Source organism: Typha angustifolia, chromosome 15 (assembly GCF_048772165.1).
Source record: "Typha angustifolia cultivar Huaian chromosome 15, ASM4877216v1, whole genome shotgun sequence".
In the NCBI taxonomy this organism is placed as follows: domain Eukaryota; kingdom Viridiplantae; phylum Streptophyta; class Magnoliopsida; order Poales; family Typhaceae; genus Typha; species Typha angustifolia.
Genome location: NC_133253.1, coordinates 256,976 through 278,406, shown reverse-complemented (window position 1 = coordinate 278,406; position 21,431 = coordinate 256,976). Strand labels below are relative to the sequence as shown.

General features: G+C 39.6%; 3 protein-coding genes across 5 annotated transcripts; 2 read left to right on the top strand and 1 right to left on the bottom strand.

Annotated features, from left to right (window-relative positions):
• Positions 1-247: 247 nt before the first annotated feature.
• LOC140777455 (pentatricopeptide repeat-containing protein At2g30780-like) lies at positions 248-3,815 on the bottom strand. Of its 3 annotated transcripts, XM_073121588.1 has the most exons (4): positions 3,512-3,815; positions 1,657-2,965; positions 1,351-1,550; positions 250-1,239 (listed from the first exon to the last, which is right to left on the bottom strand). In XM_073121588.1, the coding sequence occupies exons 1-2, from the start codon at positions 3,749-3,751 to the stop codon at positions 1,967-1,969; spliced, it is 1,239 nt and encodes a 412-aa protein (XP_072977689.1). In that variant the 5' UTR covers positions 3,752-3,815; the 3' UTR covers positions 250-1,239; positions 1,351-1,550; positions 1,657-1,966. The 3 variants fall into 3 exon arrangements, with proteins under 3 accessions (XP_072977688.1, XP_072977690.1, XP_072977689.1); XM_073121587.1 differs by having other exon boundaries at positions 248-1,550; XM_073121589.1 differs by having other exon boundaries at positions 248-1,518.
• A 3,092-nt stretch (positions 3,816-6,907) lies between these two features.
• Positions 6,908-14,434, top strand: LOC140777301 (E3 ubiquitin ligase PARAQUAT TOLERANCE 3-like). The gene is made up of 14 exons (XM_073121323.1): positions 6,908-7,787; positions 8,046-8,145; positions 8,298-8,376; positions 8,534-8,700; positions 8,853-8,932; positions 9,275-9,340; positions 9,422-9,578; positions 9,678-9,826; positions 10,154-10,609; positions 11,307-11,348; positions 11,529-11,787; positions 12,059-12,187; positions 12,761-12,857; positions 13,697-14,434. Exons 1-14 carry the CDS (start codon positions 7,622-7,624, stop codon positions 14,285-14,287), a joined length of 2,538 nt encoding a protein of 845 aa, XP_072977424.1. The 5' UTR covers positions 6,908-7,621; the 3' UTR covers positions 14,288-14,434.
• A 90-nt stretch (positions 14,435-14,524) lies between these two features.
• Positions 14,525-15,597, top strand: LOC140777302 (late embryogenesis abundant protein D-34-like). Its single transcript, XM_073121324.1, has 4 exons — positions 14,525-14,531; positions 14,668-14,998; positions 15,064-15,342; positions 15,436-15,597. The coding sequence occupies exons 2-4, from the start codon at positions 14,669-14,671 to the stop codon at positions 15,595-15,597; spliced, it is 771 nt and encodes a 256-aa protein (XP_072977425.1). The 5' UTR covers positions 14,525-14,531; position 14,668.
• The last annotated feature ends 5,834 nt before the right edge of the window (positions 15,598-21,431 follow it).

Here is a 21,431-nt window from a genome sequence, read left to right as displayed (position 1 = left end):
ACTTTCTTCACGTTGGAGAATGTGTGCAAAGTGTCTCAGATCAGAGAACTCTCAGTGACAGATATCATGGCAGTGTAGAAGTTTATTGTGAATAACCCACAAAGATTGCAAGCGCTGTTATTAGATGGTAGTGTAATTTTCATAGAGCATACAAGCCATAATAATTTACCAGCTTCCCTACGTCGCAGCTGAATTACGAGGAAGCTTCCTCATGAATTAGTCTACTTAGAAATAGCGACTGGTCATACGTCATGGGAAGTTTCCGCTTCCTGTCATGCGATAGATCATCTGCAAGCCTGAGTGCATGAATTTTCCTGCATGGATCGATCGAAAAGATCTAAAACTTATTAAAACTGCTGGTTGATTTGGGAAACAAATCACTGACTTTCCAGGTTTCCCAGTGCAGGAAAGTACTGTAGCCCAGACTGCAGAAGATCTGCACCTACTTCCACGTAGTGCTCTCCGGTATAGGAAGTGGTCCCCGGAACAACCATGATATTGATCATTTCCAACTTCTATCAGATCTTAGATCAATTGAATCTATGGTTGTTGCATGTCGACCAGTTTTCTTGTTGCTAAGACTTCAAATCAATGGAGTTTCTAGAATATACAATTTGTATCATCTTCCACCAAATATCAAATGAATGACGAAACTTATTCATTTAACAATAGACAACATGGTTCAACGTCCAACATCACAAGAAGTCCAGTAATAGAACATGCGTGGATTTCATTTGGTACACACTCTGGGAACAAGAACGTACGGGAAACCCTGATTACGTGTTCTGAATTTGGCTTTTCACATATAGTAATTGTATGAAAGCAGAGGTACAAGTGATCGAAATGAAATGGTACAGCTACTCACTTATTTGGTGTACAGTGTACTGCTTTATTTTTTTTCTACGGTTCAGAAATTTGGGAAGATAATACCGTGATTAGATAAAAGGCATACGATCTGCAATTCAGGCTTTTTGAACCAACCTGCTGATATAAAATAGGAAGATTTTGTGATAGTATGGATTTTGCTCGACATACTCGTGTACTTCGATTCCTGTGCTTTCCTCAATTCCTGGAAAAAAAAAACCTCAACTACATTGTCTTCAAGTTTCAGACACATGATTCTATCAAATGATATATACTGTGTCTACATGGCCAAGATGATCTGCCCCACAAGTTGTTCTACATTTCTGCAAGAGTCTACTCCCAACTCCTGCACTAGCCCCCCTAAAGGGAAACAATCTGAAGGAGCCCAACAGGAAATAATGTAACAAAAATAAATTGTGAATAGTTAAGCATTGAATGACAAAATAAATGATATCAGTTTGAACTTATAGAGAAAATTTTACTAACCTGTCAGGCACATGTTATGTGTAGCCAAAGAGGAAAATAAAGGAAAACAAACTGAGATGAGAACAGAGCTTCTTCGACTAAAACAGTACACCACCCAAGAGCTTCTCATTTAGCATTTCTAAATAAGAAATGCCATGCCATGCTTAGAACATAAATGATTTTCTATCCCTGTGATATCCTCATCCTCAGTTAATATCCATCTGAAAGAGTACTAGATTTTACTAGAATTCTTCATTCTCTATTAGAGTAAGATATGTAATCATGCCAGAAATTCAATCAAATGTTACAGAAGTTTAAAGGCCGTACCTTTTCTCATGTAAAGCCAGATATTCAATCGACTCGATGCTCGTCTTGTACTTCTTTAGCTGATAGTAACTCTGCTAGATAGATTGTGGGATATTAATAGCAATCTCTGCATGGTGCCGCTTCCACTCTATAAGATCCCAGTAATGTTCATATATATACACCAACCAGCAACAATATGTTGTACACTCCGAACATTTCATAAAATTGATATGAGACAGATAAAGCCTATAGTAAGCCTTTCCAGCAGTGAGAGAACACGATTAGCAGTACACTTAAGAATCCTTAAAGTCATTTACACCAGACAAGAAAATCATGATGCAAACCCAGCTCTCTTCATATCATTTATTAATAGATCTAGTCTCTCATATAATTCAAACTTCCGATACCCAGCAACTAATAGATCATAAGTAGATCTTGCAAGATTATATGAATCACGTATCTGGTCCAAGAACAAATCCAACCTATTGAAAGCCTTCCGGCGGAAGTAACAACAAATGACTGCCTCAATGTCTTCCGGGAATGTAAAGATCATTCCTCCCTCCAGCAATCTCCGAACAGCATGCTCCATATCATCCAATCTATCAGAGTAAGCATGTAATCTGATAATTTCACAATGCACTCGTGGCAAAACAGAAAAATGCGCACCATGTCTCATGAAACCAAGTAGCTTTTCCATCTCCTCAACCACCCCCAAATCCAAATACAACCGCAGAAGCTTCTCCACCATAGCTTCAGTCAGCTCCCATCCTCCATCAGTAATGAACTTCAGAAACTCTCTGACTCCATCCAATTTCATTATTTTGCACAGCCCCTCAAGCTTGGCTTCCAAAATGGTAAGATTTGGCACGATTTTTACTGATACCATCTCTTCAAAGAACCGATCAGCAACATCAAATTTCCCTGATTTCATAAACCCTATGATTAGGGACTCATAAGTCTCAATACTTGGAGAAAACCCAGCTTTCTTTGCAGCTAAGTACCAGCTCATCATGCCATGACCATTTCCCAGCTTGGAATACGCAGAAACAAACACATTATAGGTTGCCAGGTTGGGTTTGCAGTCCTCCATCTTGTCCATTATCTCAAACAAGCTCAAGGCAGTGACGAAGTCCCCCGATGACAAGCAGGCAGTAGCTAGAGCATTAAAAATGCATGAATTTGGCCGAATGCCTTCATCCTCCATTGATGTAAAGACCCTCATAGCAAAGGGAATATTACCCGTTCCCCCACAGAATGAAATTAGCTTCAAATATGGGTCCCTTTCTAGGACACGCTCCTTCAATAGCTTATCCAATTTCCATTCTAAGACCTAATTAATTTTGTACATGAGAAAATGAACTGGGTTCAGACAGTGACCACTTCAAAACGGTTCAATAAAGCATATGATAACTCAATATAGGGAATCTAAGATGAGATAAAAATTGCACCTAGCCTCCAGAATTCCACTGCAGAAAAATTCCCACTGATAAATTTCTGACATCAGCGGTAGTGATGATTTTCAATCATACTAGTTGAAATTTGATAAACAATATTGAATCTTTTTTCTACCTATTCTAATATTTCTGTTTAAAAGGAAATCCGTTTTACCTTTCAAACTAAGATCATTTTCTAAATTTTGAAGTATAATACCTTGACATCTTGTACTTCAGAACTATCAGGAGAGACGAGAATTTATACAGTGGAACTTTCTTATGCGGTATTAAAGTCTTTAATGTAACAGAGATTAAGATTATGACTGCAATATAAATTTGATTGCGATCGAATTCCTGTAAGAAAAAACCACCTTTTGGTACATCATCTACTCTAATATCTCAGTCGCTGAGCTAATAACACTCACGGTTTGTGTTTGCATTACCAGTTGGGCTTTTCTAGGCGCAGAAGATTGGAGGGCTGCCACGATGTGCTCCCAAAACGAGGAATCGCACCGAGCCATTGAGCTGTCCTCCTCCAACGCGATCTTGACGCCCAAATCTGGCTGCCTTAGCAACCTCACAAGGAGAGGGTTCGCGGTGGGAGAAGGAGGGGAAGGAGATGTCTGGATTTGACGCCAGAAACGCCGCCTCGTGATCGATAAAACCCTAGCCATCGGCGCCATCGTTCCCGGCACAAGGCGCAAAGCCACTGGCCGTTTACGCTTAGCGATAAAAAATAAAAATAGATTCATTTTACCAAAGGCATCTTTACCTTGTCTTTTTAAAAGTATAATTACCTTGTTCATGACTTCATATTATTATTCACCACCCAAACTGGGCCGTAGAGAAGCCCATTTAGCGAACGGTTTAAAACTCATCTAAGTACTTTGATATCAAAACGATTAGTATGTAAGCACTATGATGTATGAGCACAAGATTTTCTTCCTCCAAAATGGGTTTCAGTCTTTCATCTTATTGCTTTAAAAGTAATATCCGAATCTAATTAATTAACTCTAGAGACTAGAAGAAGTTTTTGATGTTTTTCTCATCGACTATTATTACGTGGTTCTCTTCGTTTTGTTTGTCTTAAATGTTCATCTAAGTTCTAACTTGATTGCCTGCGCCTTTCAAAGCCCTTCGGCATTCCTTTCTGCCTAGTCGTACAGAAAATTCTTGGTGCCGAGGGAGGAACTTGTGGTTGATGTTGCTAGCATTGTTGCCATGACAAATACCGTCAGTTTTGAATTGAAGCATCCCAATCAAATGAGAAGAACACTCTTTGGGGTGAGCAAATCTGCTTTTGGTTTTATGATACTCGCAGAGCACTTTCTATTTAGATATCTTTTGCTAAGAAGTGCTCAGTGGTCATTATACTGATCTCAGCATACTTCTAATGCTTCCATGAAGAAATATTTGTATAGTTTCAGCTAATGATGACCTACACTACAACTTTGCCAGGTTTGATATATGTGCATGAGCCAAGGATATTAGATTAACTCCAGTTATTAATCACCCTGATATTATTACTCAGTATACTGCAAGGTTATCTTAGCAATTTTCTTGTATCATATCCTTCACACAATTGCTCATATTACTTTTATGTGCTAAAGTCTAATGTTTTTGTTCTAATCTGCAGAGCAGTAGCTGCCCCAAGCATGAGGGGTAGCCCAGAATTCTTTATTCAGATAGACATCTTCCTCTTTCTTGCATATGTCATGATTGTCTCCTCAATAATCTTGACCGACATCTAGATTCCTATTCGGCCTTTCCTCCCTCCTTCCAGCACCTATTCGTGGATAAATCGGCTACCTTCAACCTTGGTTTATCTTGCTGTTTGCTTATGTCATTGCCGTTATTCACTTGTGATGTTCTCATGGGTAGAAGTTCTCTACAGGAAACAAGAATGTTCTCGGAATAAATCATCTGCCTAATCACTAGATTACTGTTTAGGTGGGTTTTCACAAGATGGAATATGTCAGAGAGTGAAGAAGGGTGTCTTAGTAGCCGCCCATTAGCATGCATTGCTCAGTGAGTAGTCATGCTCCAGACGCATTCATATTGTTTTATCACCGCTAACACACTTCTCTCATCCTTTGTCAAGAACAGCACTATCATCTTCCACAACGTTTGATCTGAAAATTTTCTCTCTTTGTATAATTGTATCACATAGAACCTTGAAAATAATGTTGGTTTGGGCATCTAAGCCGAAATACATGAACCTCATATAACTTATAGACGAATAGAGTCCGTTTTTTCTATGCTAAAAGAAAAGAAAAGGTGCTGAAAAGATCTCTGATTTGCTCCAGTATTGTGGCTCTACCCTTTATCACTCAGGGGTTGGAAAGATCTGGCAAGATCCGCAGACGGAGAAATCGTGTTCTTATTAGTCAGAATAAGGGATTCAAAGGATACAGCTCAGAGATGGCTTTAGATCGGTCCACAGCGTCCCTCTGAAGCAGAACAACTTCAACACCTTTAAATGATAGTGCCTGAAATTAGAGGGTTTCCTAGAAACTCAAGAAAGAGCTGTACGTTGCTGAACATTTCACGGTGTTGCCTTCTTCTTCTTCTTCTTCTTCTTCTTTTTGTTTCTATCTTACATGGCTCTTGGATGTTTGCCGCATCCATGTTAGAAGAGGCCCATGATGTCTCACTCTCAGATTCTCAAACATTATTTCTAGATGTGTTATGTGAGGAAGATCAATTAAAAGCTTTCCTAGCAGGTACTTTCTCCCTTCTCTACCAGACTCCAATAATTCCATCACTAAGCTTCTCGTACTTCGATCCTCAGATGCCGAATAGATGTAACTGCGATACAATTGACATTGTAACAACCCCCTTCTCTGTGTATTCAGTAACGCCTCATTCCTATATATCAAAAAGTCTTCTTTGCATGCGGTGGTAACGCAGGTGGCAAGAGAGCTCTGGCGTCAAAGTCGAACTTGACGAGGGAGGGATATTTCCACATTGCAGTGCTTGTATCCAACCGGTTGAGGATGGAAATCAATATATTATATCATCCGGCAGAGCACTGATTCTATCTTGGTGGACTCCACCTCTAAAATTTGGATCTTTTGTTCCTTTGACGGTAATGAAGAATAAAAGATCGAGTACACCAATGCAAAAAGAATAGGATCAACATGAAAAAAGAAGAGGAAATTATTACCTCTTTACTATGGCGGGCCGATTTTGTTTTTTCTTTGCCATGGATTTTCCTTACCAATACCCACTTCTCCATTGCTCTTTACTGCGAGGAGCAACAGAAATTTGAGAGTTTTTTTTTAGCCTTTATTACTAACTATTACCTTCGGACTCAGAGACGAGGCCCAGAAGTCAAAAGACGAATCCGATACGCACATATTTATATTTGGTGTATCTGCATGCAGCTCTTCTCCTTTTTAGGGGCCAACGCTTCGGATTATAAGTAGTGGTTTTGATACAAGCATAAGTGCATAACTTCATCATGAGCTAAAGCCTGAGTTCTGCCTGAATTAAGGGTAATCATTAGCTGATAGGCTAAGGTCTGTGTAGGACAATTACACAGCCCTAATTAGCTCTGGAACTATTGTAAATAAACAGCCTATTTTGGCCTGTCGGGCGAATCGCGAATTCGTGCTACTGTAGTTATCATGAAGTTATTGGGCGAAAAAAGCTACATCTGTCAAGATGAAGCATATAGGCCTAATTGTTTGGGCCAAATCTACCCAACCAAACGGGCCCTTATTGGGCTGATTTGAGATCAACGAAGCACAACTATGCCGGTCCAATTGCAACGCATCTTTCCTATCTACGCGTATCTATAAATAGCCCCGTCGAGGAGGCTTTCCTCTTTTGCCCCTCAAATCCTCTTTCGTGAAGTAGGAAACCCTAACTCTGTTCACCTTCGGAGGCCTTATCCTCTCCTCCTGCGCTTCAATCGTTAGAATCGATCTATCTAGTTGATTTATCGACCGGATTGTTCTCTCCGGCGGATCGATCTATGATTTCTTCGCCGCTCGATTTGGAGGTTTAAGATCCATAGAAGACCTTCTTCTACTATTCTCGGAGATCCGGTGGCTTTAGATCGGTCCACAGCGTCTTCGGTTTCTTGTAGATCGTGTTCGAGGAGGTTTCCGGCGATAGCAATCTGGTGAGCCTATCTGAGGTTTTTGCCCCTTTGGGGCTTGGTTCGTTCGTCCGTGGAGGTTTCCTGCAGCCGCTGATCGAAATTCCAACCCGACGGGCTTACATACAGTGCTCCTCCTGGAGATTTTAGGCGGATCTCGAATTCTCGATCTGTTTATCTGTTCGCATCGTGATTCGCTCTACAAAGCACGGAATGGTTCTCTTGTTGAATTGGAGAAGACACCGATGCGATCATTGAGGAATTGAGGGAGATTAATTACTTGTACACATGTCTATGTTTTTCTGTTGTTCTAGCTTATTGCCAGGCCTGCTTCAATTTTTCAGGCTTTAAGTTCGCTTGCAGCTCCATTTAGAGCAAAATTTTCTTCTTTGTGGTTTATCTGGTGTGCATTTTTAGATCAGAGGAAAACCAGAAAGAAAGAAAAATAATGGCTGTGTATTATAAGTTTAAAAGTGCAAAAGATTACGACTCTATTCCCATTGAGGGGCAATTCATATCTGTTGCCAATTTGAAAGAAAGGATTTTTGAATCCAAGCATTTGGGAAGGGGTACAGATTTTGACCTCATGGTCACAAATGCACAGACTGACGAAGGTTGGTTCTTTCTCAAAGACAAGATTTTGTTGATTCCTCAAATAGTTTCATTTTGTATACCAATATATATTTTAGTGGATAGTTAGCATCAAAGACCATAAAAGAGAAAAGCCTAATAGCAATGACAATGATACATGCATTTGGGATTTTAACGGATGGGCTAAGGGTATATGTTTCTGTTGTATTACCTTCTTGGGGAATTTGGGTTGATATGTGGATTCATATGGACTTTTTGTATTCTTCACTTTCCGGTTTCAGAGTATGTAGATGAAGCAGCTATGATACCTAAAAACACATCGGTATTGATTCGTCGAGTTCCAGGACGACCACGGAAGACTATTGTTACTGAACCAGACGAGTATTACTTCGCACTCTGAAACTTGAGCATTTGCTTTCGTTTAGATATGTTACTGTAATAAGTTGTTTTCTGCAACTTTATTGCGTGCAAGTTAGGGAAAGCAGGTCTAGGATAATGATGAAGTTATCTTGAGATTTGCATTTCATCTGCAGGCCAAAAGTTGTAGAGGATAAAGTAGATGTTTTAACTCAAAGTAGCACGTTGATTGGTGATTCATCCACAGTGAAATATGTAAGCTTAAGTACCCATAGATGTCGTTACATTGGACAAATGTTACTTTAATTTACCCTTTTCTAATGCCAATCAGTAGAATCATATTGTTGAAATTGTACAAGGAGGACTTCTGATAAATACTATGTTCGGATGATTAATTTATTGAACATTGCAGCATGAGGAATCAGAATGGGATGAGTTTGGTAATGACTTGTATGCCATTCCTGAAGTGCTGCCATCTCAATCAAATATCGCAGCAGTGGATATTTCTCCAGTGGACAAGGCTGATGAGGATAACAAGATTAAAGCTTTAGTTGGCGCATCTGCCCTTGACTGGAATGGGTGAGATTCATTGAATTCTTAGTTTATCTTTTAAACAATGAAACGGTATTATGATGGTTATCAAAGATTTAAAGCTGCAAAAAACAAAGGAGATAATGGTGGTCGTCATTCTCCATAATGTAGCATTTTCACCTGGTGAACATTCTTTGCAGCCAACCTCAAGAATCATATGGTGCCGGGAGAGGTTATGGAAGGGGAATGGGTGCAAGGATGACTGGTGGGCGTGGTTTTGGTAATACTGCAAATCCTTACAGTGACTTCATCTTTATTTCTTTCTTTTTGAAACTGAATGTGGTGGGATATTAGTTCTGAATGACATTAAACAGTCAAGGTGATACGACCCCCATAATTTTGCATTCTGTGCAAGAGTACAAGATATTTGTTTTTAATGAGTGACACTGTAGCATTTAACTTAGTGATGATAACACTCTACTCATTCCTTCATGCAATTCATGACAGTAGCGGATGCAGGTTTTTGTTATGTATGGTAGATTTATGTCTGTCATATTCTTAAGAAGCTATTCCATTTTCTTGGATGCCTACATTCCCTTGTTTTTGTGTTTTTTATGAGAAGGCCGCAGTGGGTTTGAGCGCAAAACTCCTCCAGCAGGCTACGTCTGTCATAGATGCAAAGTGCCTGGTATGTTGGTGTTGGTTTGTCTTTTCTTATGGGGTTCAGTAACAGTAAGTTTACATTCATTGGGCAAATGTTATTGTTCAGGTCATTTTATTCAGCATTGCCCGACAAATGGTGACCCTAATTATGACATTCGAAGGGTGAAACCCCCAACAGGCATTCCAAAATCAATGCTGATGGCAACTCCTGATGGCTCGTATGCTTTGCCAAGCGGTGCTGTTGCTGTTCTAAAGCCAAATGAGTAAGCTGTAACTTTACCTTGAAGTTCCCTTTTTTTTTTTTTCTTTTCTAAATGGCATTTCAATAATATTTGGAACATGAGGATCTTTCTTGTTAATAGAGCTGCATTTGAGAAGGAAATAGAAGGCATACCGACCACTCGTCCTGTCAGTGATCTTCCACCAGAATTGCGCTGCCCATTGTGTAAAGAAGTAATGAAAGATGCTGTTTTAACTAGCAAGTGTTGTTTCAGGAGTTTTTGTGACAGATGTAAGTGCCATACTTTTCAAACTTATTTTCTTCTTTTACTAGTGAGGGAATTTTGATACCTTTGATGCTGTGTGTCGATATGGTACTTTCCTCATCAGTCTTACTGGAAAAAAAATAATGAAAATGAGCTTTTTTTCCAGGTCATAATTAAAGTACCTCGCAAGTGTATATGACCTGTCTATAACCTTTACATCATCTTGGTCTCTAATTTTTTTTCTAGTACTTCGTGTTATAGCATTTACTGGACCGTTATTATTTTGCATTATTTTTGATACATTTACCTGGTTTGAACTGTCTTTGAGTTGTACCTATGCCTTTCTCCATTAGGCATTAGAGACTACATAATTACCAAGTCAATGTGTGTTTGTGGGGCCACAAGTATATTGGCAGATGACCTTCTTCCGAATAAAACACTTAGAGAAACTATCAGCCGTATATTGGAGTCAACAACCAGTAGCACAGAAAATGCTGGAAGTTTGGTGCAAGTGCAGGATATGGAATCAGCTCGTCCTGTACAATCCAAAATCCCATCTCCTACTCCGTCTGTTGCTTCCAGAGATGGACCAAAGGGACCTCCTCCTGTGGAGCATTCTCCTGAAGCTGAGAGTGCAAGCGGAGTGAAGGCTGCAAATGTTGATATTACTTCTTCAGACAAGAAAGCTATGGTAATTGGGAATGCTTCTGAAGCAACACCAGAATCAACAAGTGCACGAGAGCCTAAATCGCCAGAGGTTGCTCCTGTTTCTGAAGATGTCCAGGAAAAGCTGCTTGCTGGTGAGCAAGGTGTGTGCAAAGCACTTTGCAATGTTGATTCTTTATTTTTTTTAAGTACCTTTAGCTGTAGATTCCTGGTTTAGTTTGTGGATTACCAGGCACATCTGATGGGCATTTGGGTTTTTGGTCAAGTTTCTTAGGACAATTTAATATTTCATGGAAAATATATACTAGTGAGTGTTATTATTATATATGCCTAAATTTGTAGATGCAGTGAAATCATGTCATTGGATGTTGTCAAGACTTATTGTCTTTTTGTGATGATGGAGTTCAATCATATGCAGTAAAGTAATGCATAAATTTGTAGATGCAGTGAAATCATGTCATTGGATGTTGTCAAGACTTATTGTCTTTTTGTGATGATGGAGTTCAATCATATGCAGTAAAGTAATGCATATCTGATGGCGTGATTGTTGAAAATAATTTTGTAGACAACATTCAATTTTCATTTAAAATTAAATAAGTCATACCGACTGTATTATTTTATAGCAAGTAGAAGACCAGTAGGAAGTAGAATCAACAATTTAGTGGCAAACTGAATGTACGGATGCTGATGCCCCTTTCTATATTTGCAAGGTGGTGTCTTTTTTAAGCTGGTCGATGTTTTTGTCAATATTTTGCTTAGATTCTTCATCTATCTAAGAAACATCCTTTTTCCTCTTTTTCCTTGGTTCCTAATAAGGGTTCATTCTTTTTGTTTAATCAGGAAAGAAGAAGAAGAAGAAAAAAACACGCCTTCCTGGAAGTGGTGAGTGCATTTTGGCTGTTTCTGCGTAATATCAGCTAGATAATGACTTTGTTTAGTTCAACTGCCTTATATTAAATGAGTTTGCAGTTGGAGATGATTATCCTTTGCTCTGTATTTCTCAAACATCAGTCTTGTATGTTTTGTCATTATCAAGAATTCTAATGTTCTCCCTCACTGTAGCTTCTGACATGCAATGGAGAAATTATCAAGATATTGGAGCTGAAAATTTTGCTGGGATGCCATTTGCCGCAACAGGCTACAACCAATATTGGCATGGTGGAATGCCTTTGGGAATTGATGGGTATATGGCACCTTTTGGTGGTCCGATGCCTTACATGGGTTATACACCAGGTCCTTTTGATGTTCCTTTTGGTGGGGGGATCATGCCACACGATCCATTTGTCGCGCAAGGTTATATGATGCCTCCACATGTTCCAAGGTAGTGTGGTTATTTGCAAGGTCTTATTGATTGGACATTTTCATCTGTTAATGAAAACCTTCGAAAATAGTAAATTATGTGCTGGTATCAAGCTTTTTTTTTTTGTTTCTGGAAAATATCTCTCATAGTTCTATTGCAATTGCCCATTATTTTTTGATGGTTATAGATTAATATTTCGCATTCCCTTTCTTTATTTGATTCATTAGCTTGATAAATGTTATTTTGCATTATATTTTGCATCACATGGCTAAGTTGATGAAAACTATTCTAGGGATCTGTCTGAGTTAGCTGTCAGCAGCATGGGCATGAATATGGGGCCACCGGTTATGAGCAGGGAAGAGTTTGAGGCAAGGAAAGCTGATCTTAGGAGAAAACGTGAAATGGAGCGACTTAATGAAAGGTAATAGAAAGCATCTTATTATCTAGGTTTAGCTTCTTTCCTTTTGCCACTTCTGAGTTGGCCAAGTGACTACGAAGGATTCTCCTTGTTGAGGTCCTAGATTGGACTTCAGTCTATATTAGTTCTTCTTTATATTTTTAACCAACAAATTTAGCTTTCTTTGTAAATAGTCTAGAGACCATCCTACAATTTGTCATTAATAAGCATCTTTGTCATTGGCATATCTTTTCCATTTTGTGTCTTTCTCGTTTGCATGTTTGCAACCACCTCTGATTGATGATAGGAGGTCTTTGAAATTGGATCTAGTTCTGTGAGCTATTTCAAGGGCTCTATTTGGTCTGTGTTTACTGCAAGTCTATGCTACATCTGGTACTTCCAACTTAAGTTCCAACTACCTTTTCTCTGCCATTTTATGTTTTTTAACACGGAAATCTGACTGCAAACAGGGAGAAATAATGTAACCATCTGTCACATATGCGAGTTGAGCTTTAGTTGAGTTTGAAAGAGATATCACCTAGTTTTCCAGTATGTGCAGACATGCTTACCTCTATAATTGCTGATGTTTGGTTGCAGAGAGAGGGAGCATTCCAGGGATAGGGGGCCCAGAAGGGAAACAAGAGAAGCAGGCGGTGCCAGTGATATTCCACCAGTGAAGTCAAAGCCAAAGCCTGTATGTCGTTTTTTGTCCATCATTTTTCTTGTTCAATTTTGTACTCTATGTTTCATCCTTATAGCAGCACCAGATATCAAGTGGAGAGGCAAGACTTTTGCATTACTAGTCACATTGATCTATAGCTGTCAAAACTACGTCATCATCGTTTGATGCTTTCATGAAAATCATCATGATGGTTAGGATCGGCCATGAGCAATCCCCTCGGAAGGCAGTGTGCTGTATCATAAAGAACTAAACTTGGAATTGGTCATTTCCATACCAATGCAAGACGTGCGACCGTGTTCTTTGTTTCATAGCAGGGCAGCTTTCTTCTTTAATTTATCCTGTTAGCTGGCTGAGCTGGGTAGCAGATCGCCTATATGATTTACTTCATTTTAGGTTTGTACTGTTGTGTGAATCCGAGAGGCTGCTTACTAAAGCTCAGCTCTAGGAAACTCCTTTTGAGCCTCGGTGTCTTCCAGACTGTTACGAAATGGCTGGAAGATTGGGCCTCTTTTTCTTAGGATTCAACCGGGGAGTTTGAGCTTTGCTGAACGTGTAGCATTTTCCAGTAGGAAAATATTGAACCCACTAAATAAGTGCCCTTTACATTAATTTGTCCAACATCCCTTTTAATGTAAATAATTCACTATATGATACTCTGGGAGATATATGGTTCTCGTGTTCCGATCAGGTGTCCACTGTTTTGGTCAATTCACGCTTTTCGCTGATCCATGGGCCTTTTTGTCAAGCTTGTCTATATATATAATGTTGGCTTTTAGGTTGGGCTTGATGTTGTAGGGGTATCTGGGTAATATCGGTTCTCTAAGTATTGTCTTATTATCGTTCTTTGACAGCCGCAGAGGTTGATCTCCGAAGGTGGTCCACTGAACCGATCTGATCGAACCGAGCAACCCGAAAAGGCGTCGAGCCTGGATCGTCGCGCCCCTCCCCGCGAGCCCTCGCGCCACTCCCCGCACCTTCGCACCAGCAAGAAGAGGTCCTCCTCCTCCTCCGACCAAATCGAGCAACCACCCGAACCCGCAAAGCCAGACAAGAAGCAGAAAGGAAGCGTCTTCTCCCGCATCAGCTTCCCGGATCCCAACACTACAAGCACCGGAGCCGGCACGAGCAAGAAAAGGAAATCGTCGTCCTCCGAACTCCCACCACCGCCACCGCCACCGCCACCTCCACCACCACCGAAGGAGAAGAGTAACACCGGTCTGAAGGAAAGCTACGACCAACAGTCTGTGGTTGGAGGAGGGCGGAGAGGGAGCGGTGGTGGGTATGATCGCGACTCCAGCGAAGAGGAGGAGGAGGAGTACCATTTCAAGCGAAGGCCTTCGAGGAGAGCAGCGGAGTGGGAGGAGGAGGGCCGCAGGCACCCGAGAGGGTCGAGGGAAAGGGACCATCAGCATGACCGTCCGCATGGGAGCAAACGTAGATGATGATGAGAGAGAGAGAGGGGGAGAGAGAGAGTCACTTGATGTTATAATAAATGTTAGGGCTATGCCCGAAAGTTATGTACATTACGGGAAACTAAATATTTTCTGAATGATATTGCAAATCAGAAATTTCACATTTATGAATTATGATTTTTAGGCCTGTTGGTGTTGCAATTATATTTCTGTACAACCGAATTGCTGCAAAGCCCCACCTGTCGAATACGTGCCCACATTGCGATCGCTACACGTACGTTTCCTATCCCATACCACCCTTCTTTTATATCTCCTCGTTTTGTGTTCCTCCTCTGCATCACGCTGCCATTCCACATCCTGAAGATACCACTGGAAATATCTTCGGTTAAGTCTTTCCCAATTATTAACAGAATGAGCCAGCAACAGCCACGGAGGCCCCTAGCAGCTGATCGGGGACAAGGCATCAAATATGGTGACGTCTTCTCCGTCACCAGTGACCTCGCCGGCCAGCCCATAGCCCCCAAGGATGCGGTCATGATGCAGTCGCCCGAGAACATCGTGCTTGGCCAAACACAGAAGGACGGCCCCGCCGGCATCATGCTCTCAGCCGCTGCCTGCAATGAGCGTGCGGGCGTCGTCTGCCAAGACCAAGTCAGCGACGTCCCACGAGACCAGGGTATCACCGCCACAGAGACTCCCATCCCCGGGGGCCGTGTCGTCACTGAGTTCCTAACCGGACAGGTAAATGTGTGAATTATGAGAAGAGGGCTTCTCTGCGAAAATTTCTCACGGTTTTGCTGTTTTAGGTGGTGGGGCAGTACGTGACCGCCGACAACCCTGGAGGAGGAGTACCAGAAGGAACCAAAATAACGATCGGCGAAGCTATGGAGGCGGCCGCCTTGACGGCGGGTGATCAGCCGGTCGAACCGAGCGACGTGGCGGCTATCCAAGCCGCCGAGCTGAGAGCTACCGGTTTCGATATGCCGTTGCCTGGTGGCGTCGCCGACCAGGCGCAGGCAGCGGCGAGCGCCAACGTTTCGGTTGCACGCGACGACGACAAGACCAAGCTTCGTGACGTCCTCTTGGTAATTAATTATATAAAATTTTATTTGTTTAGTAGTAGAACGGCTATAACATATGACCGGTCAATGTAACAAGAATTTGCCACGACGGAACAGGATGCGACAGTAAAGCTTCCTGCGGACAAGCCGGTGGAGATTGATGACGCGGCGGCGGCGGTGGGAATGGAGATACGCAACAAGCCGGACATGATTGCGAGGCCCGGCGGTGTCGCTTCGTCGCTGGCCGCAGCGGCGCGGCTCAATCAATATAGGCAGTAGGCGTCATCTACAAGAGTTTCCAGTGCTTGTTACTATCTTAGTCTATTACTCTTCTTCTTCTTTGATGTATATTATATATGAATGTGTCATATGGTACTTGCGATGCTAAATGAGTAACTCAATATACTCTCTCTGTGGATTGGGCCTGGAAATGCATAAAAGCCGAACAAGGTGGTATCCTTTCTTTCTTTGGGCTTTAACTGGATCACAAATTGGGTTGGAAGTAGTGGGTCTCCTCTTGTGATAGTAGTTTTAAGAAGGCAGTGGGAGAAGAAGCTTCCCTACCCTCGTAGTAGGACCACGTACTTCTACAGCTCTGATGAGTTGGGAAGTTTCACGACGAGAGATGAAGATCCAGTCCAGGCTATCAAATCCCTTTGTGTCCCCTCCACTAAACAACTGGTGGGCCAGCTGATAATTTATTATTTATCAGGGGGACCCAGTTATGTACGAACCAACGTATTGTCTGGTATCTGCAACGATGCATCGCTCCACTTTGGTGTTCCTTAATTACCCAAAGAACCACATCCATCAATAAACCTACAGCTCCATCGAGATTCTATGTTCTATGGATCTCCTCACCAATCACTATACCGCTGGCTACTGGCTATGTTATAGTTCGGTTTTGGAGCGGTAGAATGTTATATTATTACCGATAATATGTATGTTTGGCACTAATTATACGTATATGGAAGATCAATAAAAAGCGTTGTCCCCTTATCCTGTAAGACCTTCTCAATATTCAATTATGTTCTAATTCCACCAAGTAATATCTTGTAACCGAGTTGACAGTTTACTTTCTTCACAGATATAGAGAAAATAAATCATTTATATTATATATATGGTCCCTATTCACATGCTACTGGGGCTCAATAATGAGCAGTTATTGGTCCGGATCGTATGTATCATCTATCTACCACTACCAGATAATATCCAAACCCAATTGATTGTGCAGTTAGTTCCTGACAATTAAAAGCTTTTGAGCAGTCTACGAGAGAAGACGAGCAAGGTAGAGGACAGTGCTAATGTCGGGCATAAACAGGGTTTAAACAGTGATTGGACAGCTGATCGAGAGGTTCAGGGAACCATCTCCATCTGACTTCCACCAAAACGCCAAAGCTATCCTCCAGTCATTATTGTAACCCACTTGGAGATTGGCACGTCTCTACTCTCTTCTATCTCATGGAGGAGGCCCACATATATGAACATATATATATATATATATATATAACAAGCTGGGGAACTGAATCATGTGCCCACTACATACTATCCACTGGGAGAGGGAGTTTTACTGCACATTAATAATAGCAGTCAGTTGAATCCTTGGTTGGTTTTTATCCAATGCAGTCAGAAAAAAATAAAATAAAATACTCCAAGCTCAAAAACCAGAGGTTATGTGAAAATTTAAGTCTTTAGCCAGAGAACGTCTTGTAGCACAACTTATGTCTCATAGTGAATTAGCATTCAAATACTCTAATTACAATGCTTCCTCCACCCGGTTAATTCCATCTGCGAAAGAGACAAAAAAAGAGAGAGAGAGAGAGAGAGAGAGAGAGTACAAAAAAAGAGTGGTTTTGGCGTTTGAGATTTGGATAAAACTTGAGAAAGGTTTAATTTCGTTGGGGGGATTGTTTCGCTCCTATGGACAAACAGGCGAACGTGATCTAGAAAGATGCCAAGTGAAGCGAATCTCGTGGTGTACTGATGCCACATAATAACAGTAAAACACTGGCAGCCGGGAATCCTGGATCTTGCTAGATAGATTCCCTATGTGGATAAATCTTTCACAGTTTGTGCTACTAAGGACAAGATTTATGCCACGAATACTTGTTCTCGATGGTCCAAGAATCCACGATATCGTAGGCACTTATTAGAGTCAATGGTAGTTGCCGGTGTCCAATAGATTATTGAGTACATCGATCTTTGATCGGGCTGAAGCTTGCATTTGGATTAATTAATTGCTTATTTTATCCATCTATACGAGGTGTACAAATAGACATTATATTAAGTATAAATTAGTTTTAATATTTATCGGTGGTGTGCGTCCAATAATTAAAAAGAGATTAGGATACAAATACTATCTCGCTTAATTAAGACAAAAGGAACTAGTATGCATGGCTTTCAGTGGAACTAATTTATCTCCCTAGCAGCTGCATTGGAGAGAGAACCATGCACAACAACAACACAGACTAATGTTTTCATTCAATGATTGTTAGCCAGTTGCTTGTACACATGGATATCATACAAGTTGTATTACTTATAATGGAGTGCCGTATCTATTTGCCATAACTCTTACCTAATATTATAAGCAGGAAGTCATTATTTTATATATATATATATAACGTACTTGTATTACTAGAAATCAGAAGAATACACACACACACACACACACACACACACACACACATATATATATATATATATATATAAAAGAGATGAATGATATGAGTTAAAAAGGTTTATGTAAGTAATTGCTAACTAGAAGGGTAGATCTACGTGATTTATGAGAGATGTGTACCTACCTTTAACTCAATCGTACAAAAATGTTGATATTTATTTGTGTGATGTCCAAATAACAAGACATGTGGCCTGTCATAGTCGACCCCTCAACATTACAATTAAATAGATCTCAAGTACTTCATGAGCAGTCTGCATCATTACCAGAATTCTCAGAATTTTGCTCTAAATTGCAACTAAAATTGATAGTTATACGTCTGAGTTGGCTAAGAAAATCTTAACTGATAATAAAGTAACATATAAGGAATTGAAAATCTAGCACGGTAGATTTTCAGAGTACTGTTGTAGTTACTTTATGACTTTAAACCTACAGTAATGGCAGCAAACTAGTTAGCGATAGTAGTCGTATTTTTTTTGGAGCAAGGCAAAGGGGGGCCATCTCCTCGTGAGCCTTTTAATACAAAGGACGAACGTATACTGCACCTTCCCCTCTCTCCTCTTCTCTCTTTCTCTCTCTCTCTCTCTCTCTCTCTCTCTCTTCCAAGTTCCAGAACAACCGTCCATTCATTTGTGACTTTTCTGATTTAATGTTATTTTAATTAAAAGTTTATATTTCTAATTGTGGGTCAGAAGCATTTATTAGAAATCTTGGTTGTTATGTGACAACCGTAATTGAAGACACTGAAAGTATAAGCGTTTTTAATGAGAGGCTGAAAGTTTCGACGTTGTATTTATAGCACACTATCCAAGTTATAGATAGTTTAAACAAAAAAATAAAATTCTAAAGAAAACATTGAGCAAATTAAAGATATTACTCTCTTCTCTTTCTTTCTGGCGCACATAATTACTTCTTTCTCCTTTACACACATAAAAGACTCGAAGCAAGAGAAAAAAATAAAATAAATTAAAATGCTCTTGTGGGTGGATTATTTCATCGTTCTTGGGCAAGATTGTAAAAGCAAGATAGAGATACTTCATATGCTCCAAAGTAACGAAAGAACTTGGTAAATGAATATTAGGAGCTACATCAAGCTTTTTAACAAAATTATCTTTCAACCATATCTACAGATAATCAAATTATGCAGCATATTGGCTCCTAAATTACTCTTGGAAGAATCTTTATAAATTTTTTAGAGTGGCTTAAATCATCCTGATTTTACTTTAATTCTGTGCTATGACACCATATATAAACGAAAAGTATCGTATAAAAATCTTGTCTAAGTTTTAATGAATATTTTACTTTAAAAAAACTAAAATAAAAATAAGATAGAGATACAAATATTTTTATAATCTTTAGCATATATAGTTTAGTTAATAGGAGAGAGAAACCTAGATTCCATGTACCAGTAGGAGGTGGAATTCATCACCCCATTTCCCGGCTTCCGTCACGTCAATATTTATTGCAGATGGCAGCCCAGTTTTTAAATAATGAAAGACTAGTTAAAGACATTAATACAATAATTATAGGTAAGGTTTGTTTTAGGCCCTACATTTTTTTTTTGACAGTAATTACACTTCACTCTGTAATCTGTATGCTTCTATTACTTGCGGACCCACTGTAAAAGAAGTCCTTTTTTTAAGCTTGGGATAATTTACTTTTAACCCTCTAAATTATCACTTTCTTCTGTATGACTTTTCTAAACTATTTTTTTTATATATATACAATGGCCTCCTAATTTATTAAAAATATTATAATTTTTTTTTATTAAGTTAGACTTATAATATTTATTTTCATCCATAAGTTGCCACTTGATAGTTAAGTGACAAATATATATCATGTTTACTCTCCTATGCACGAACAAATCACATGCAAATTAAGAAATTTTTTTAATTAAAATTTTAAGTCTTTATCAATCTCATAAGTTTCTTTAGTATAGGCAAAGGTTCATCTACGAATGAATCTCTTATTTCATTTCTCTCCTCTTCTCCTAGTCTGGTCCCCTCCTTTAGTCTTCCATATCAAGGGAAGACAGTAACCTGCCAGTAAAGTTGTTGTAGGATAGTCGTAAGATTCTGAGGTTGGGAAGGCCGCCGATGCTGGCACTAGAGGCGGAGAAGACGATAAAATTGTTAATGGAGGCGACATCCTTAGGGACGGACTAGGGTTGAAGGGGTTGTCATCCATTGAGACGTATTACAACCCGAAGAGACTAGAGAAACAGTGGATAGGGATGGAGGCGAAGACATCTCAATAAGGAGTTGGAGCATGATGAGCTTTAGGAAGAAAAGGAGGAGGTTGGAGATCTAGTTAGGTTGAACCTACTTTGCATGGATCGATGTCAAAGACCTAGGACTTGGGCAAATTGGAAAGGGAAGGGAAGTGGTGAGAGATCTAGATTAAAGCTGCAAGGATTGGAGGGATGCGAGGGTTGAGAGGGAATCGAGGAGGGAGCTAGAGAGGGAGCCAAAGATGGAGGTCTTACCGAGGTTGATGTCGATGACAGTGCCACATGAGTCGTAGATGACGTCATCTGATGTTGAGTTGTACGAGTCGATGTCGGAGACCTAGGACTTGGGCAGGTGAGAGAGGCTCTTTGCGAGATCCCACATTGCATGAGAGTTATCGAATTTGGCGGATACGAAGGCCAAGGAACATCATGAGGAGGGGGCATAGGATAAAGAGATGGGTTACAAGAACAATAAAAGAATTTACAAAGAAATTTAAAAATATATTTGATTAGCTAAGCCACTTAATTATCCGTAATTATAAGTGGAGGAATAATTTGGTCGTTTCACAAATTCTGTCAACAGCGTCGAGGTAAAGTATTTTTGATATTAATTTAGGTGGTTAAAATAGAATTATTTCTTTTAAGTTTTAAGTGATAATAGGATGTTTTTATACATAACATGGAGTTGTTAATAATTGCACCTTGTATGCCCTTTTGGAATTTGGTTAGTTTAAAATGCATTTAAGATATATTTACTTTTTAACCTTATTTTGAATACTTTAAATGAGTTTAGAAAAATTAGGTCTTTCGTTGTTAACCAGATTTAACTGTGTTATTGTTACTTTTAACTTGACATGAAATTTAAATTAAAGTGTTTCTTATTATAGTTTAAAAAGTATAGATTGCGAATATAGTGAACCAATTAATATTATTAAAATTAATATTCATAAAATTTCAGATTATATCGAATAATTTGTCTAGTTTGCAAGCTCTGTTTTGTAACGCAAATTTCTATACACACAATATATGTTTACATTATTGATATATATATACGTAAAAACTAATAATGCTCGTCTATATGGTACACGTACGCACACAAAACAAATTTCTAGACACGAATGCAGGTTTCTAGGATAAGATTTAACTTTATATATATATATATATATATATATATATATATATATATACTAACACGTTAAGTCAAACAAG

Excerpts from the sequence above, each read along its gene's own strand:
- LOC140777301 (XM_073121323.1), top strand. The coding sequence starts at position 7,622 with ATGGCTGTGTATTATAAGTTTAAAAGTGCAAAAGATTACGACTCTATT. Across the intron at positions 9,579-9,677 it reads GCTGTTCTAAAGCCAAATGA|AGCTGCATTTGAGAAGGAAA; the intron begins GTAAGCTGTAAC and ends TCTTGTTAATAG. Across the intron at positions 12,858-13,696 it reads TGAAGTCAAAGCCAAAGCCT|CCGCAGAGGTTGATCTCCGA; the intron begins GTATGTCGTTTT and ends GTTCTTTGACAG.
- LOC140777302 (XM_073121324.1), top strand. The coding sequence starts at position 14,669 with ATGAGCCAGCAACAGCCACGGAGGCCCCTAGCAGCTGATCGGGGACAA. Across the intron at positions 14,999-15,063 it reads CTGAGTTCCTAACCGGACAG|GTGGTGGGGCAGTACGTGAC; the intron begins GTAAATGTGTGA and ends TTGCTGTTTTAG. Across the intron at positions 15,343-15,435 it reads AGCTTCGTGACGTCCTCTTG|GATGCGACAGTAAAGCTTCC; the intron begins GTAATTAATTAT and ends ACGACGGAACAG.
- LOC140777455 (XM_073121587.1), bottom strand. The coding sequence starts at position 3,751 with ATGGCGCCGATGGCTAGGGTTTTATCGATCACGAGGCGGCGTTTCTGG. Across the intron at positions 2,966-3,511 it reads CGCCTAGAAAAGCCCAACTG|GTCTTAGAATGGAAATTGGA; the intron begins GTAATGCAAACA and ends AAAATTAATTAG.